Raw genomic sequence first — 15,949 nt, 5'->3', positions numbered from 1 at the left:
TGCAATACATTAAAGTAATAAATAAGTGTGTGCTTTATCAAGGTCCCTTAAAAGACTTTGCCACAGCACAAAAAGAGACACACACACATTGTCCTTGATACATATCAACAACTGCAAAATTTTCTTTAAAAATCGCCTCTGTTACAGCATTAGTTTGAGACAAAGCTCTTGTATCTACCCCTGCTGCTGCCACCGCCACCAAATGTTTGTGCTATCTTACAAGGCTCCAGGTTCAAAAAGGAGCCTGGCCCTATGAGGAAGGGGACAGGGGGTGTCTGCTCAGGGGCATCACACTCAGATGCAGTCATGTACAGAGATTGGGAACCCTGCCAAAAAAAAAAAAATCCACCAGGCCCAAATTTGTAAGGTTGTATGATTGCAGCATCTAGAAAAAGGCTAACCCGGATGTTCTCAAGCAAGGTTTGGCCTAGGAGATAAAAAACTATCACCCTCTTTCTGGTTGACCAGAAGTGAGGTGCAAAAATCCAATCCAGTCATCATTTTATTGTTTTTGACTAATAGCCATCACAACCAAATAAGAAAATATTTATTACAATAATGAAATAGAGACAAAGTTCAATTTAGCAAATCCTCTGCACAGTCCACTGCAATAGCACTCTAAGTAATTGCATGAATATGCTTTGCTGCCTTAGCAAACAGAGTTGTTTTGGATCACAATCTGACAGTAACCAACATACTTCCATTGAGGTAGTCTCACCCCGCCAAAGGGATGTCAAAGACAGGAATGTCACCAGAAGTGAGGTGCAAAAATCCAGAAATACTGACATGCATAAACTGATTTCAGATGTTGCAGCTGGTGGAGGTCCTTCACCACAGAACCATGACAAATGTGGAAAACACCAAGCAGTTTTAAAATGTGAGTGACAGATTAGAGAGGACAGTGTATATCAATGATAGTTCTGGGGTCTACGAATCTCTCTCTCTTATGCAAGATGTCCTAATGCCTAACCACAATGGCGTTATTATTTCAAAAATTTGTTTTCAAAAATGACCTCTCTGCAGTTTTTTTTAGAAAGTGTTTTTTAAAAACAAAAATACAAAACCAGTCTTTTCCTGTACAATTCAAGTTTTTAAATTTTAATTGTTTTATATACTGTTTTATCTTGTACATCGCCCAGAGTGGCTGGACAACCAGCCAGATGGGCGACTAACAAATTTAATAATAAATAAATAAATAAATAAATAATAGCATCAGAAAATTCAGGATCAGCAACTGTTCCAGAGCTGTACTGAACTTAGTCCTCCTCAGAGTAAACCCACTGAAATGAACGGACCTAAGTTAATCATGCCTATTAACTTCCATGGGTCTAGTCTGTGTAGGACTAACATTGAGTACTGCCCACAGAGCAGTTCCTTTGCTTTTTTCCCTTCTCCTTCCCTTAACATTACAAAACAAATATTGAACACAGGTGCAACAAAATGCATTGTTTCTGCTGGGTCTATATTTGCCGATAAACAGGAAGCATTTTTCCATAGTCCCCGAAGAATAAAATAGTGTCTTTTTTTTTTTTAAGAGGTGTTTATTCTGTACCTTCACCAAGTCTTTAGGCCAACCAGTTCCTAAGACACTACGGCTGCCATATCCAAGGGTATTGCCTCCGTATTCAGCAACCTTCCGGCTATTTGTGTTGGGACCTGCATAGATCACCAACTTCAAAAACAAGAAAAAAACTGTTAGGTGGGGTAAAGACAAAGACCATGTGCAGATGTATAGCATATTGATTATTTAAAACAATTCCTAAATTGCTCTGAAGGAGACAAGCAAATCTTGGTACTACACACAGGAACTCTGAAGCAGTTGCATGAATGGCCTGTTAAACGTAAAGACCAGGGGCAGGGCCCCCCAATCACTTTGGGACCCTGGCAGGACAGGGGGCTCTCTCTTTTGTCCCCACTATGATGCTGATCTGGATTGGAGCTCCTGCCCTGCTGTTGGTCCTAGAGGGAAAGCTCCTATGTGTGCCAACGGAAGTTTGTCTTCCAGTAACACCGAGCTAAAGTCCACCACCACCCGGCTCAGATTTTTATCTGGATTCACCCACCCCTTTAGGTGTTGACATTTTAAATAAGCCAACCACCTTTTAAAAAAGCCTTCATAAAATTGTTAACTGCATGAGTGGTGTCACGTCTAGTCACCACTCAGCAGTGAATCATCACTCAGCAGTGGTCACCACTCAGCAGTGAATAAATTAATTTTGAGGGATCTTTTCTTCACACAACACACATACAACCAGCTTCTGTGGTCCCATGAAGAAGCTGTGGGTAGAGGTCCAACCTCAAAATCTTCCCCACTTTTTCTTCATGGCATCAGGAAACGTATTATACATATTGAGAGACCACAACACATCTGATAGGCACCTACTATCTTTCCAGACAGGCACTTTCTGGAAACAGCTGGAGGCATTTCTGTTCCAACAAGCCTTTCCAGCTGGATGAGCAGGTCTTTGCTAGGGGGGGGGCATTTTGTATTGTTTTTAAATTCATGTTCTGATAATTTTTTGTACTGTTTTTAACTGTTTTTTAGCTGTCATTATATTTTGCCCATCCCCTTGGGACATAGTTGGAAGGTGATTAACAGTAAAAACAATAAAGTCCACGAGAAAGCGGAAGACTACTAAGTGGCAGACCCTGCTCTTGTGCAAACTCTGCTGAAGGAAATGGGGACTGCACATGACGTGTCTCATTTCACCAGGGAGACCTTTCTGTCAGGATATGTCTCAGTTAGAGTTTCTACACACTTACCTTATCGTAATCATACTGCGAGGAGCAGCGGCTATCAAACCTCAGATACAAACAACGGGCTCCCGGAATATGCACTGTCTCCTTAAATTTGTAATTGTCTCTGACAGGATGAACTGTCTCTACTGTTTTCCCAGCAGCCCAAGGAGCTGGGATTTTCAAGCCAGTAAGGAAACCCGGCTCTTCTTTTTCTTCTAGCATTCTGGCATTAAAAAGGGAAGAAAGAACAAACATTAGCAAAGAAAATCTAGAAATTGCACTGGAATCCTTTCACAACAGCAAATGCATAGTGTGGGAAGGGCCCTTGGGATGAAGACAAATTAATGAGAGTTGAAGGCAGCTTGAAAGAGGAATAGCTGCTGATTGGGGTGTACAGCTCTGCTCAAGAGGTTTGGCAGTTTTTTCTTTGGTTTCAAAAATCCTGCAAAGCGTTTTTGACCATAGGCAACATATGTAACACCATGAGAAGCAGTGGGGATGCTGCTTTCAACTCTCCTAAAAACTATTGCCTGCCAATCAAAGACAGCATGTGTTATAAACAGAGAACAACCAACAAACTAGATAGAATGTGATGCATAGCTAAGCTACTGCCAAGCTGATATTTGCCCTGCAGAGGAAGTACACATGGGCATCTGTAAGCTTTTCCTAAAGGGCAAATAACACTTTTACAGGTGCTTGCCATTGGGAAAAGAGGGAAGGAGGGGAAGAGTTGACCTCCCTCTACCCCAGGGCTGCAGTGAAATGGAACCCCTCTCCAGAGCTGCTGTTCAATATTTTAAAGACCACACATGATCTAGTAATGGATCTCACTACTAATGGGGAATTTTATATATGCATACATGTATAGCTAATGGGGAGTTCTTTATACATAAACAATAAGCAAAATGTATTCTTTTATAAAGCTATAAAGGTTTATAATATTTTAATAGTTTAGTAGCAAGCCAAAAAAAACCCCTTTTCTCTTTGGAACTGACTTCTCTGACCATGCTGGTTTGTTTGGAACTATTTGTACTCAAAATAATTGATAACACTGTGCTGAACATCTCAGTATCCCTAAGATGTAGAAAGAAAGAATTGCAGTAATAAAATGCGTAACTAAATTGCTTTGCTCATTAGCTGGAGTGCTTAGCTCACTGTGAAAATGTACTTTCATGTGAAGTACTGAACATTCCAAATTCACTAGAACACGATGCAGAGAAGTACAGTACCTATGCAATGCCTGTGCAAATGCCTGTGTAATACTGTCATGTCTGTCATTCTGATGTGTTAAATCCTGACTGGTAGATGCTAAAGTCTTTGTCCTAAAATGTATAAAAACCCCAGGCAAACAGTGCCTCAGGGCAGTCCCTCTTGGATACTTCCTGGATGTGTTCTGGGGGACTGACCTTGCATATGCTTGTTTTATTTTTTTAATGAACGCCTACTCTTTTGCTTTAAGCCTGTCTCAGAGATTATTATTTAAGGGACCCCCGTGAAAGAACCCACAGGAGAAATACAAACTTCTCCAACACTACACCCCACTTACTTGTACCCTAAGTTCTTAGGATCAGGCTGATATATCATGCCCATTATAAATTAAAAGCATGGTGCCCTTGAAATAATCTCAACCTTTCCTCATTTTTCTGCTATTCTTCTAGAACCCTGAGGGTGGCAGGGAAAGAGAGGAGAAAGAAAAACTGTAACTTGCTCTCCAGCAAAACCTTCAGTTGGATTTGTAACTTTCTGTTCTCTACAGGAGGTTTTTTCCCCATGAGTCTATAAAGCAATTTTACAAAGTAACGTGGAGTTCCTTGCCTCTGAATAATTTTTCAATAATGGTCAGGCTAGGAGCGACACTGCCAGCAAATGTGTGTACTCTCGATGCATTAAAGTAGTGAATGCTAAGTGTCAAAGAGCAGTTTGATGATGCTATGTCTATCACCTCTCATCAGGGAACAGCTTGCTCCTCTGTTCGGATGCCCCTCCAGGAGAACTGCCCACATCGGCGAAAACAGGAGACTGGGTTTTCAGCAGCAAGGCTGTCTGTAACAACATGAACATGGTTTTCTTATGATTAGCGAAGCTGTGTGTAATGCTGTCTCTCAGTTAAGGAGAAAAAGTAACTGAAGAGCTGGGACTAGGGAGAGAGAAATAGAATGAAAATGACTTTTTTTTAATTCTGTTGCCCTGTCAATGCTCCCTATTGCCCTCAAAGATGGCCCAGGCCTCCTGGTCCACATTATCCACCTGGAAGGAGGAGACTGAGGGTTCCGTCTACACTAGACATTTAGTGAGGCACAGGGGTGCTTCCTTCACTCACTTTTTACAGGGCATCCACAGGATGCAATCATCCAATCATTGCAATCCTGTTGTTTCCCTGTGGCTCTGCCTTTTGTTTTTCTTAGACCACAATGTTTAGGAAGAACAAAGGAGTAGTGCAATCTTCCCTGTTCTTTCATCTTTCTAAAAGAGTAGAGTTTTGACTTGGGAAGTGATATATTGGGAAAATGAACCTATCACAGCTCAGCACACATTCATTATAAGACTTGTCATTTTATGACTTCGTTTTTAATTGATATTTTAGTAATCACTTAAATGCTTTTCCATCTATTTTTAAATGAAAGACATATAGTGCTACAACACCCCATAGCTATAGCATTATTCCATTATATTGCCCTATAGCACCATGATAAACTTATAGCAGTGCAGTGTATATTGCTATACCTCTGTTTCAGTTAAAAAAGTCAGAACAGTGTTTTAGTGATATTTAAAAGATGGATTAAAAAAACTCAAATAGATAGGAGTCATAAAATAACCCACCACAAGGGATTTGGCGAATGCATTCTGAGCTTCAGATAGACCCTCCCGCAGTGTCTGTGTTGTACCCAGTGGTGCGGACAGGATAGAGTGGGATGTACACACAGAAAAAGCACAACATACCCGAAAGTGTGGAAAGTCAACTGCAATTCCACGATTCCACTTGTAGCTTACAACAGAAAAGCAATGATTGGGTCATGCCACTCATCTGCTTCAAGGTTTTATTATAATCAAGCGGTATATAAATTTTGTTAAATAAAAAAACAAATAAAAATGGAGACGTGCAGGCTTTTGTAACTAGGCAATTCAGGTTTTTAGGACGTTGTAGTGAGCCAAAGTAGTCAAAGTAGCATTTTAAAGTGTATTTTAAACAGCATTTCCGTATTTTGGATGTTGTTTGGTTCGTTATTGTTTGTTTGTTTGTTTATTATTATTTATTGTATTTATTGTATTTATATATTGTGCTTGTTTTTATCTTTTTGTACACCGCCCAGAGAGCCTTCGGGCTTAGGGCGGTATATAAATTAAACTAAATAAATAAATAAATAAATAAATAAATAAATAAATAAATAAATGCATTCTGGGTAGTCAAATTCTGCAGGGATGACAATTTTATAAAAAAAACAATGCTGTCTGCTGGTAGGAAGGGTGGGATATAAATCAAATAATAAATAAATAAATACATACATACATACATACATACACACAATGCAACACCTATGGCTTCCCCACCAGGCCAGTGAGGATTATAAAAGTTTGGTACAAGGTAGAACATGAATATTGCTATTCTGTGTAATGGTTTCAGTAGCAAAGATCATCCCAAGGGAGGGAAAAGAAACACAAAACCATTTGGAGGGGTTGGATAAAAGAACCAGTGGAAGAGAGAAAGGCCTTACCTGGCTTGTGTAGAGGACCAGCTGGACCAGTTGAGGCATCAGAGCATCGGCCATGGTCAACGTTTGGAGATTGGGATGCATCAGAGAAGTCAGCAAAACTGGAAGCAAGTGGCCCAGCATTGTGGCTTTGGTCACCTGCTCCAGACCTTTTAACCTGCAATGAGAGGCCCTCTGGATTTAGCCCATCTTGCTGCTGTCCTCGCTCACCAGCCCTGCTTTGGCGTGTCTGACTGCCTACTCCCCACCCTAGTTGCCTTACCCCCCTCCATCTCCAAGAGTACAACAAGCTCTCTAAGGTGCTGATCCCCAGAACCCTGACATCTTTCGACTTCCAGTCATCTTTTCTGAACCTGAAGCCTGTCCCTGTTGCCATTGCTTTAGCTATCGAGCTGTTCCCTCCGACAGAGCTCAAATCTAGCCCTATTCTACCCTCCTAAGGACAACCCCTTGCTCACAATCCCCCTGCCTCTGACCCTGGTTCTCATTTTTGTTTGAGACCCAGAGTCTGCCTGGACTTGCATCCTGCCAAACAAATGCTAGCCTCCAACACACTGAAATTGTACAACAGTTCCCAAAGTCTCCTGATTTTGGCAACAATAACAGGAGATATGGCAAAATGGTGTAAGTTTTGATGAAGATTTAATGTCTGCCCTTTGTCTGTTAAGGAGACAATTGGGATCTTGCAGAACTGAACTGAAACACATTCTGGCCCCACCCAGTGCGCAAAGTATCTAGAGCCACTAGAAGATCCCTTCCCATCATAGGGAAGAGAAGAGCAATCTGGCCACATCCACCATCTAGAGAAAGGGCAGATGCGGGGAGCCCACTGCCTGCTTCCCTCCCTTTCTCTCTGCCAGGAAGATCCCTCTGCTCCAACTGCCAGTGGCCTGGGACTATAGGTAAGAATAAACGCATACCCCAATCCTACCCACCACCCAGACAGCTAAGGGCCCTCAGGTTGTATGCATGTTTGTTTTGTGTCTGTTGTAGAGATGTGCTAGAATTCTGCCCAATTTGGATTTGGGTGGTGCAGAGTGGTAAGCAGAAGTAATGCAGCCGAAGCTCTGCTCACGGTCGGAGTTCGATTCCAACGGAAGGAGGAAGTCGAATCTCCGGTAAAAGGGGTCGAGATCCACTCAGCCTTCCATCCATCCATGGTCAGTAAAATGAGTACCTGGCATATGCGGGGGGGGGGGGTGGTGGTAAAGAAAGGCCAGGGATGGAACTGGCAATCCCACCCCATATATATGGTCTGCCTAGTAAATGTCACAAAACGTCACCCTAAGAGTCGGAAACGACTCGCACTACAAGTGCGGGGACACCTTTACCTTATTACCAAATTTTCCATTAATACGCTTATTCACTATCATGATGTTTTAAAGTGTTTTTAGTGCCTTGTTTGCCGCCCTGGGCTCCTGCTGGGAGGAACGGCGGGATACAAATTAAATAAATAAATAAATAAATAAATAAATAAATAAATAATGATTGCAGATCGGATTTTTATGTAGTGATTTCACGCTGCTATTTTTGGAAACTGATTTTTTTTTAAAAAGCTGCCTAAAATATTGACATTAATAACAAATTTTACATCAATATTTATTTATTTATTAAATATCCCGTCCTTCCTCCCAGCAGGAGCCCAGGGCGGCAATATTTCCTTAACGTATTGATATTTCCTTTAATTTATTAGCATTTCCTTTCAAAATATCAATCTTTTCAAAATATCAGTATTTCCTATAAAAATATCGATAATAGTTACAGTATTTTTTCTGAGGGGAAAAACGGATCAGTAAAAGCAGCGCCTTGCAGACAAAGAATGAACTCAAATCGATACCAGCCTATTAGGTCAACGGAATGCTTTCAAACAGGCATCCACCAAACAGATCCCATCCCTAATACGTTGTAAACTGCCTTGAGGATCATTCAAAAGAAAGGTGGGGTATTTACAGAATAAATAAAGTACATAATCTTACCTCTGCTCCCTGTCTGGAATATCGCTGTTTATAAGAGCAGTGGTGACTTGTTGCAGCATTTCTAGAACTTCGTCACATCCTGTAAGGATCTGTATAGCCAGAGCCAAGATACTAGCCTTAAGCTCCTAGGCACAAAAGAGAACAATTTTGTTTACATGGCCAAGGGGAACAGCCATTGTTTAAAACAAATAAACAGAACAACAAAAAAATAAGCATGGGCTTCCAAAGTTAATGGGATGATCATGACAATGAAGCCTGGCACTAGCAGATCTTTCCAGGACAGAGGCTAAGGACAGACAATAGCTTCTTCAAACAGTCTGAAGGTGGTATGAGAGACACTGTGGCCTGTAGCATATACACTCACTCCATCATCAACTCCATTCAGAGGTCTTTTGCTGTGCTTCAGAAGCCCCACTGACCCACCCACCCACAAACAAACCAGGACAGAAGAAATGAGTGAACACGCCATGAAAACAGATGTTGCTATCATTACTCCGTTGACTCTCTGGGGGTGGGGAGTCTTGTTTTCTGTGCCAGCCGGAAATTTAACATGTTAAGTTCCAAAGTACTAGAGAAAATGTTTTTATTTAAAATGTATGATGAATCTGTGTAGTATGGAGGAAATGGGTTGATTCCGAGTAGGAGATCTCCTTGTCAGGAAGGCCCAGGGGGATACGGGAAGCCCTATGGAGCCATTTTTGAGGGGAGACACCTGTCTCAGAGACACATGTCTACCAACATTCATGAACAAAGGTGAGCACAAGGTCCACAACTTCAAGTGATGAATCAGTCTGAGTAACTGATTTTTAAAAACGCCCTTGTGATTGGGCAAAACACTGAAAAAATGTTAACTTTTCTTTAAAACAAGTTCCTAAAAATCATACACCGTAGGCACCGTATTAGAAGATGTTCTCTCTCACACACACACACACGCACGCACGCACGCACACACTGTGGTGGAATGCCTTTTCTAAGATGGTGTTTACTTCTAAGAACAAAGAAAATAATTCCCTCCTCAGAATTACTGCTTTTACTCCTATGCAAACTGATGCAGATTTAACCTATTTATTAAAACCTTATACAATGAGCAGATTAAAAAAAATTTTCATTGGGCAACAACTCTAGTGGGCACAGAAAAGCCCACACACCCTTACTTATCCCTCCCCATCCTGCCCAGTTGGCAAAATCTTCTGCAGATCTGAGGACGCTCTACTTATATTGAAGAGAACATTACTGGATATTTATGTACTGGCTGAGGTTTCTCCATGACAAATTAGAACAGCCTATTTTTTCCTAATTGCAGTGGGTTTTTAAATGGAAGGGGTAAAATAAAACACACATTTTGCATTTGGAAAACTCCAGTTAGTTAGCTGCAGATGAGAAATTCTAGAGGGCCAGGCCCCAGCTGTGTAGAGTACTTATCAGAATGGTTAATCCAGCCCTGTCTGTTGGCCAGAGAAGTAATGAAACAGACAGTCCTAGAAGGGAAGAGAGGATGATAGAAACTGCAGAGAGGAACTGAAAAAAACAAAAGGTGTTTGTAGGATGAAAGACGGCATGGACACAATTGGCATTTACTTCATACAAGTACACATAATATACACCAAAGAAGAGCTAAAAGGAGATTGACAGAATTGAAAATAGGTGGACAAAACTAAATATGTCCCTCCCATGCGGGCCCCACTGAAAGAAATGAAAACTGCTCTTCTCCACCAGCCCAGTCAATTCCAAGGGCTCGAGTAGCCTGCTATGGACTGCCTTTCCCCACCCTCCACCATCAAACTTAAGCAGCTGAAATAAGAGATGCAAAGCGAATCAGAAAAAGAAGCATAGGCCCTACATAAGAGTATGGTTTGCCCTATTTCTGCAGATAAACAACTAGTATTCCCTGGGGGCGGTGAGGGGGATTACGCTCTCAGAAATCCTACTTCTAACAGCACTGCTTTGCAGATCACTGAGTGGTAAAACTGCAAACAGTAGTGAGTATTAGGAAGTATTAGAAAGCCTAGGTGCTTTTTGTGTTTTTTTGAAGACAGGGATAGCTTCCCCTCTCAGGAATACTCAGTGGCTGATATAAAGTAATAGCTCTGGAACTGAGTCACCCAATCTTTGCAACAGGACTGCAAAGATGTCCATCTAGAATGGCACTGAGTCATCAACCACTTTGGGCCGAGGTTCATAAAAACAGAGGCTATCAAGCTGACTTACAGCAACCAGAGTCAAAAGGAGAAAAAGCTGCTGACGGATGCATCTATACCACAGATATAAATAGGCTTGAGACCTGCTTAAAGGCCAAACCACATGTTATGATAAATGTACTTTGAGAAAAGGGGTGCTTAAACTGGCCTGTGTCCCCCCCACTCCCCTCAGCTTTTTCTTTTTTCTTAAGACAAAGCACCACAGTGTCTCCATCTAGAACATGCTCCCAAATAGTCCTGTGCCAGTTTCCTATCAAAAATCCCCCTTGCTTCTATTTGCCCCACAAGGGGCCAGCATGGGGTTAATCCGGAGTGGGGGCAAATGCCAGACCAGGGGCCCCACAGCTGTTTTTTCCTTCAAAACTAAAGTAGCTTGCTAAAGCACACTTTTTATAAAGCGTATTTTATTAGCATGTGTAGTTTGGTCCTAAGTGACACAGCTTCTGTTAATAAACCCTAGGCATTCTGAAGCTAGAGAGAATTCTCTACTTAGAGGTTCCTAGCTCCCTCGTTGAACTACATCCACTGGGGTCTGGAGTGTGAGAGAAGCCATGACTTCTGGCGAGATCAACCTATTTAAGTCTGTGGTGAACAGTCCAAGACAAAGGCTCCCTCTGGGTTTCCATGGAGGGGGTGGGACAGCTCCAGGCATAAAAAGGGATGCAAATGCAGACCCACCTTCTATGCCAGGGATGGGAAACTTGTGGCCCCACAGAACAACAGCCAGGTATGATGAAGTTGGAGTCCATCGATATCTTGAAGGCCACAAGTTCCTCATGCCTGCTTTATGCTAACATCCAGAGTATCCTTTTATATTTTACATGGTTAAGGCACAGAGATTTCAGGGGGGCAGAGTATGTCACAGAGTTTTCAGGGGGGCAGGTAAATACTCTGAACGTTTTAAAGGCCCATTGCAGGATATATTCTAAAACAAATGGCAAGAAAGTATTTGTTTAAGGGATTAAAACATCTGTAGCAATGTCATCAAATACAGGACAAACGCCTACACTTTTTTCTCTAATACAACGGGATTTTGGTGTACATAGTGTCAATGAATTGTTGGTAATTACAGTCATTCAGTGTGGACTAATTTGCTGGTCCAAAATAGAGGCACTCCTGAGGAACAGTCACATCTGGACTGAACTTGTGAGTGGTGGAGGACAGCAGCATACAACGGCCTTCATTGCATTTCCTGAATGGCATCCTGGCAGAAGTCAAAAGGGGAGCCCAGCCATGCACTGCAAAGCACAAGAGGTCCTGAATCGGGGCACGGACAGCTTCAATAGCACCTCCCTCCCACCACACAAAAAAGCCACCTTTGAGAGTTCCAGCTGAAGCTTTCACACAGTTACACTGAGACAATGAGAAGCAATGAGACAGCACAGAGCGGGTATACCCATCAGCTGAACTGCAGAGATACAAGGGTCTGAAGAGAGCATGGGCTGTCGAAAGCAGTACTGGAATTTAATCTCGGTGTTTACCTGTACCTTCAATGTCTCTCCCTGCAAGGAGCTGTCACTGTCATCGTTTTCGTCAGGCTTAATCAAAATTGTATTACTCAGAAGATGGTTCTGTACGGCCATCAGATACCGCAGGCAGGAAGAGGCAGCCTTTAATATAAATGAGCACCGTTTGCATTATCATTTCAACACTTCAATGAGAAAATCAGCAAAGAAAAAGGCTGTGTGCTATTTTTGAAACACGAAGGAAGAGAACAAACAGGGAAGGGTACAAGGGAAATGTTAAGTTATTCTCCTGCTAGACTGTCACAGCTTTGTAACACATTACAAGAACATAACAAAAGACTCACTAACTCTAGCTAAAATTTGAGAGACATGCCACAAATTTCTAGCTTTTGCTGAGTTGACACATAAGTAGGAAATAGATAGTCAAATTGATCCTGAAAACAAAGCTGAATCACAGGGATCAACTGGTGTATTCTGGAAAGGCAGCTAGTGGAGTGGAAATGTGATTTCATCATATTTATTGCCATAGACAACACAGCTGCATCAGGCTTCTTCTCTCTCAGCCATCCGCTGGCAGCAGCCATTCCATCAGGCTGCCTCAGTGGGAGAGACAGGCCACAGGGCTCATTCCACCAGCTCTGCTGAAAAACCAGCTGCCCCTGAGCTGTTTCTATGCCAGACGATCATGATAAGAACTACTATGTAAGAACTGGGGCCTGAGTTTGCTTTTCCCCTCACTTCTCTCCCTGTTCCTTTTCCCTTGCGTGTCTTTTTTTTTTTTTACACTGTAAGTCTGCAGGCAGGGACTGACTTTATGTAAGCCACCCTGGGAGCCTTTTTGGCTGATGAGCAGGGTACAAATGCTCTAAATAGATAAACGAAGTTTAAAACAGTGCTGTGTCTTCTATGCTTTGGTTCTGTGGGAGCACAGAAAACCCACATTGATTTGGGTGTAGAATTCAGCTTCTTGAAAACCTCAAGCTTTCATTTTTTTAAAACTAGCCCTCACGGCTGTTCAGATGTGCTTGGAAGCATAAGGCAAGGTCTGCTAAAATATCAAGAGCCAGAGAGGTAGCTAGAAGGTCTATGGGGCAGGAGGGCTCCAATGGTCTGCCTTACTCCTTGCCCCTCTCTCACAACTGGCAAAACCACAATAAATTGTGCAAAACAAAAGCAGTTATGTAAATCTGCATACCGAGAGAGGGCACAGAATTCAGCTGTTCTTGCCGCAGGCTTTGGATGGCCTGGCCCTGGCCTTTCAGTTAACACAGTAGACACATAAATCTGGTCCCATCTGCTACTTCCCACACTCATAGCTTGTTGGTCACCATTTCCTGAAATTCTGCCAGAATCTTTATTACCCAAATTTTCAGCCTGCTTCTTCCTAACCCCACTGCTTCCCTGCAAGAGGCCTGGATTGTTATATCCACAATGGAGTCAGAGCGATGCAGTTGCTAGACTGTGTCAGACACACACTGGAAGTAACAAGGTTCACTGGGTAAGCTTGGGCCAATCACCTCACACTCAGTCTAACCTACCTCACAGGACTGTTGCAAAGATAAAAGGGTGGGGCGGACGCAGCTCTGAGCAACTCTGAGGTGGGATAAAATGTAGTAAGATAAATAAATACTATTCAATGGGGTTTTTTGGCTTGATTCCATTCCATTCATCTTTTAAATATATATATATATACTCAAGATTTCTACAGAAGTATCCAAAAACAGCTTACAAGTGAATAGACTACAATCTAAAATAAAAAACAATATTAAAAACAATCAACACTGGTTTGTCCAGTGAATTTGCTACTCATGGCAAGACTTAAACCACAGACTCCCCATCTCGCCATTCACTCTTGAAACTGCTATGTTAACATTAATTCTTCATTATGATTATTTTGTTGCTGCTGCTCTTTAAATCAAGAACGAAAAACAGAGTAAGGCATCATGTGGATGAAAGGCATGATAAGACATCTGTCCAAGCAAGCAAAGGTTCGTGCTTGTTTAACAAGGTGTTGAAATTCATGGCAGGACAAGGTATAAGACCGCTTTTCCAAGGTTCAGCAGGGAACAAAAGTGTGGGGAGCAGCCTCAGAAGCTGCCCGTTAGTACAGTTTGGAGCACATGTCCCTGCCTCTCCTGGGTAGCAGCAGGGTGTTAATCCACTGTCCTCTGGATGCTTCTTGCATGCCAATCAGGGAAATTCAGTCTCTCACCTGTCAAGTTTGGTAACCCAAACACCCACAAGAGGTCTCTCCTTGCAGACTGCAGCACTGCCCCTATCCTGCCTCTATCCACAAAAGAAGAGGCCTTTTGAAAAAGAGCAAGCTCAAAGGGTGTTACTCACAGGCACAGTTGAGAGGAGTCTTTGAAATTCATCTCTGGATACAGTTTGGCACTTGGTGATTAAGATACAGGATTCTCGGACAACAATCTTGAGAATGTAGTGCAAAAGTTCATCGTTTAGTCTTTGAAATGCAGGAAAGACATGGTAATATGGTGAGGGCTCAGTATTGGACATAAAAAACGCACATGCAAGTATATTATTTGGTTATACTAAGCTAGTAGCTACTATAAAAGAGAGACACATCTTTTTACATCCTTAACTTACATCAGCTTCTATTCAAAGGATTGCAGAGATGGTTCTGATATCTAAGAGCAGGACTCCATGTCTCAGAAAAAAATCCTCAAAACGGGATTCAAAAGCAGTTTTTGATAGTGTGTGTGATGGAGAGGATCTGTATTTCCAAGTTCAAAACTCCACTGGTGCACTCGAGTGCTAAGGGGCACCAGAAGTAGCTCTTTGAATCCCAGCAATGGGGGCACAATTTTATGGGAAGTTTTCTGATACAGGGAAACAAGCGCCTAGCAAATGTCTGCACAGAGAATATTCCCCACGGACTGGGTCCACCTACAGTTCGCACTGTCCAAAAATTTCTAAAGAGGATCTTCTGTGCACTAGAGAGCTGTGTATAACGGTGGTGGTGGTGAAATATAAAAACCGGTCATCTTACTCTTGATTTAATTGCCTGAGGTTTTCCAATTCATACTTCCAAGCATTTAGCTCTTGCAAATGTGCTTTCCCAAAACTGCAACAAGAGTTCTCCTTAGTCTGTCTTGCAATCCTATTGTATGGAATATTTTGGTTTTTTCAATCACTTGCTTTTATGGAAGATCTTCCATGGAGATTAAGCATATTAATTCTTATTAGCCATGAGAGCTAAGAAACGAAACCCCTAGGCTGAGAGGCAGCCTTTCAATCCCCAGATACTGGGGATAAACGCCACAGAGAGATTATCACTTTCATGCCCTGCTTGTGGGCTTCCTAGAGGCCTCTGACTGGTGGCAACTGCTGGAAACAGGACACTGGACTAGGTCAAACCAATCATTCGCCAACTGGGTGCCCTCCAGATGCTTTGGACTACAACTCCCATCAGCACCAGGCAGTCTGGCTGTGCTGGCTAGGACTAATGAGAGCTGCAGTCCAAAGGAGAGAGAGAAGGCAGCAGGGTGGCCAAGGTTGCTCTAAGCCAGTATGGCAGTTCTGAGGTTCCTGACTGGATGTACTTGTGAATTTTGATTTCTAATTGACTGCCACTAACACTGGACAAGTTTCACCAGCCAGTTTCACAAATAATGTTAAGCCATGTGTGTGTGTGTCTGTCTTTGCGCTTCCTGGCACCTTTCCTGGGCATCGCTTCCTCACCCTGCCCCTCCCTCCCATGAATAAGTTTGGCAGGAGCTTTCTACTGTAGCCAATAGAAGGCTTTTTTTCAAACCTAATTCTTGCCACGGGCAGGGTGTGTGATCTTTTTGGAGATTTAATCCTTCCCTCCCACGCTGCATTCTCCACTTTCTACAATC

The 15,949-nt window shown here is 42.4% G+C and overlaps 1 protein-coding gene across 6 annotated transcripts in view; it reads right to left on the bottom strand.

The window, feature by feature from the left end:
• HECTD4 (HECT domain E3 ubiquitin protein ligase 4) overlaps positions 1 to 15,949 on the bottom strand; it is a 151,461-nt gene that overhangs the window by 76,046 nt on the left and 59,466 nt on the right. For 4 of the 6 annotated variants that reach the window (XM_061603389.1, XM_061603390.1, XM_061603393.1 and 1 more), the window contains exons 16-22: positions 14,433 to 14,553; positions 12,105 to 12,233; positions 8,426 to 8,550; positions 6,453 to 6,606; positions 4,682 to 4,782; positions 2,764 to 2,962; positions 1,553 to 1,672 (exon numbers count right to left, since the gene is read on the bottom strand). In XM_061603389.1, the coding sequence (XP_061459373.1) occupies positions 1,553 to 1,672; positions 2,764 to 2,962; positions 4,682 to 4,782; positions 6,453 to 6,606; positions 8,426 to 8,550; positions 12,105 to 12,233; positions 14,433 to 14,553 (949 nt within the window). The remainder of the gene's footprint in view (positions 1 to 1,552; positions 1,673 to 2,763; positions 2,963 to 4,681; positions 4,783 to 6,452; positions 6,607 to 8,425; positions 8,551 to 12,104; positions 12,234 to 14,432; positions 14,554 to 15,949) is intronic. The other 2 variants (XM_061603392.1, XM_061603395.1) reach the window with 1 other exon arrangement.

Source organism: Rhineura floridana, chromosome 19 (assembly GCF_030035675.1).
Source record: "Rhineura floridana isolate rRhiFlo1 chromosome 19, rRhiFlo1.hap2, whole genome shotgun sequence".
Classification (NCBI taxonomy): Eukaryota; Metazoa; Chordata; class Lepidosauria; order Squamata; family Rhineuridae; genus Rhineura; species Rhineura floridana.
This window is presented reverse-complemented; position numbering and strand designations above follow the sequence as displayed.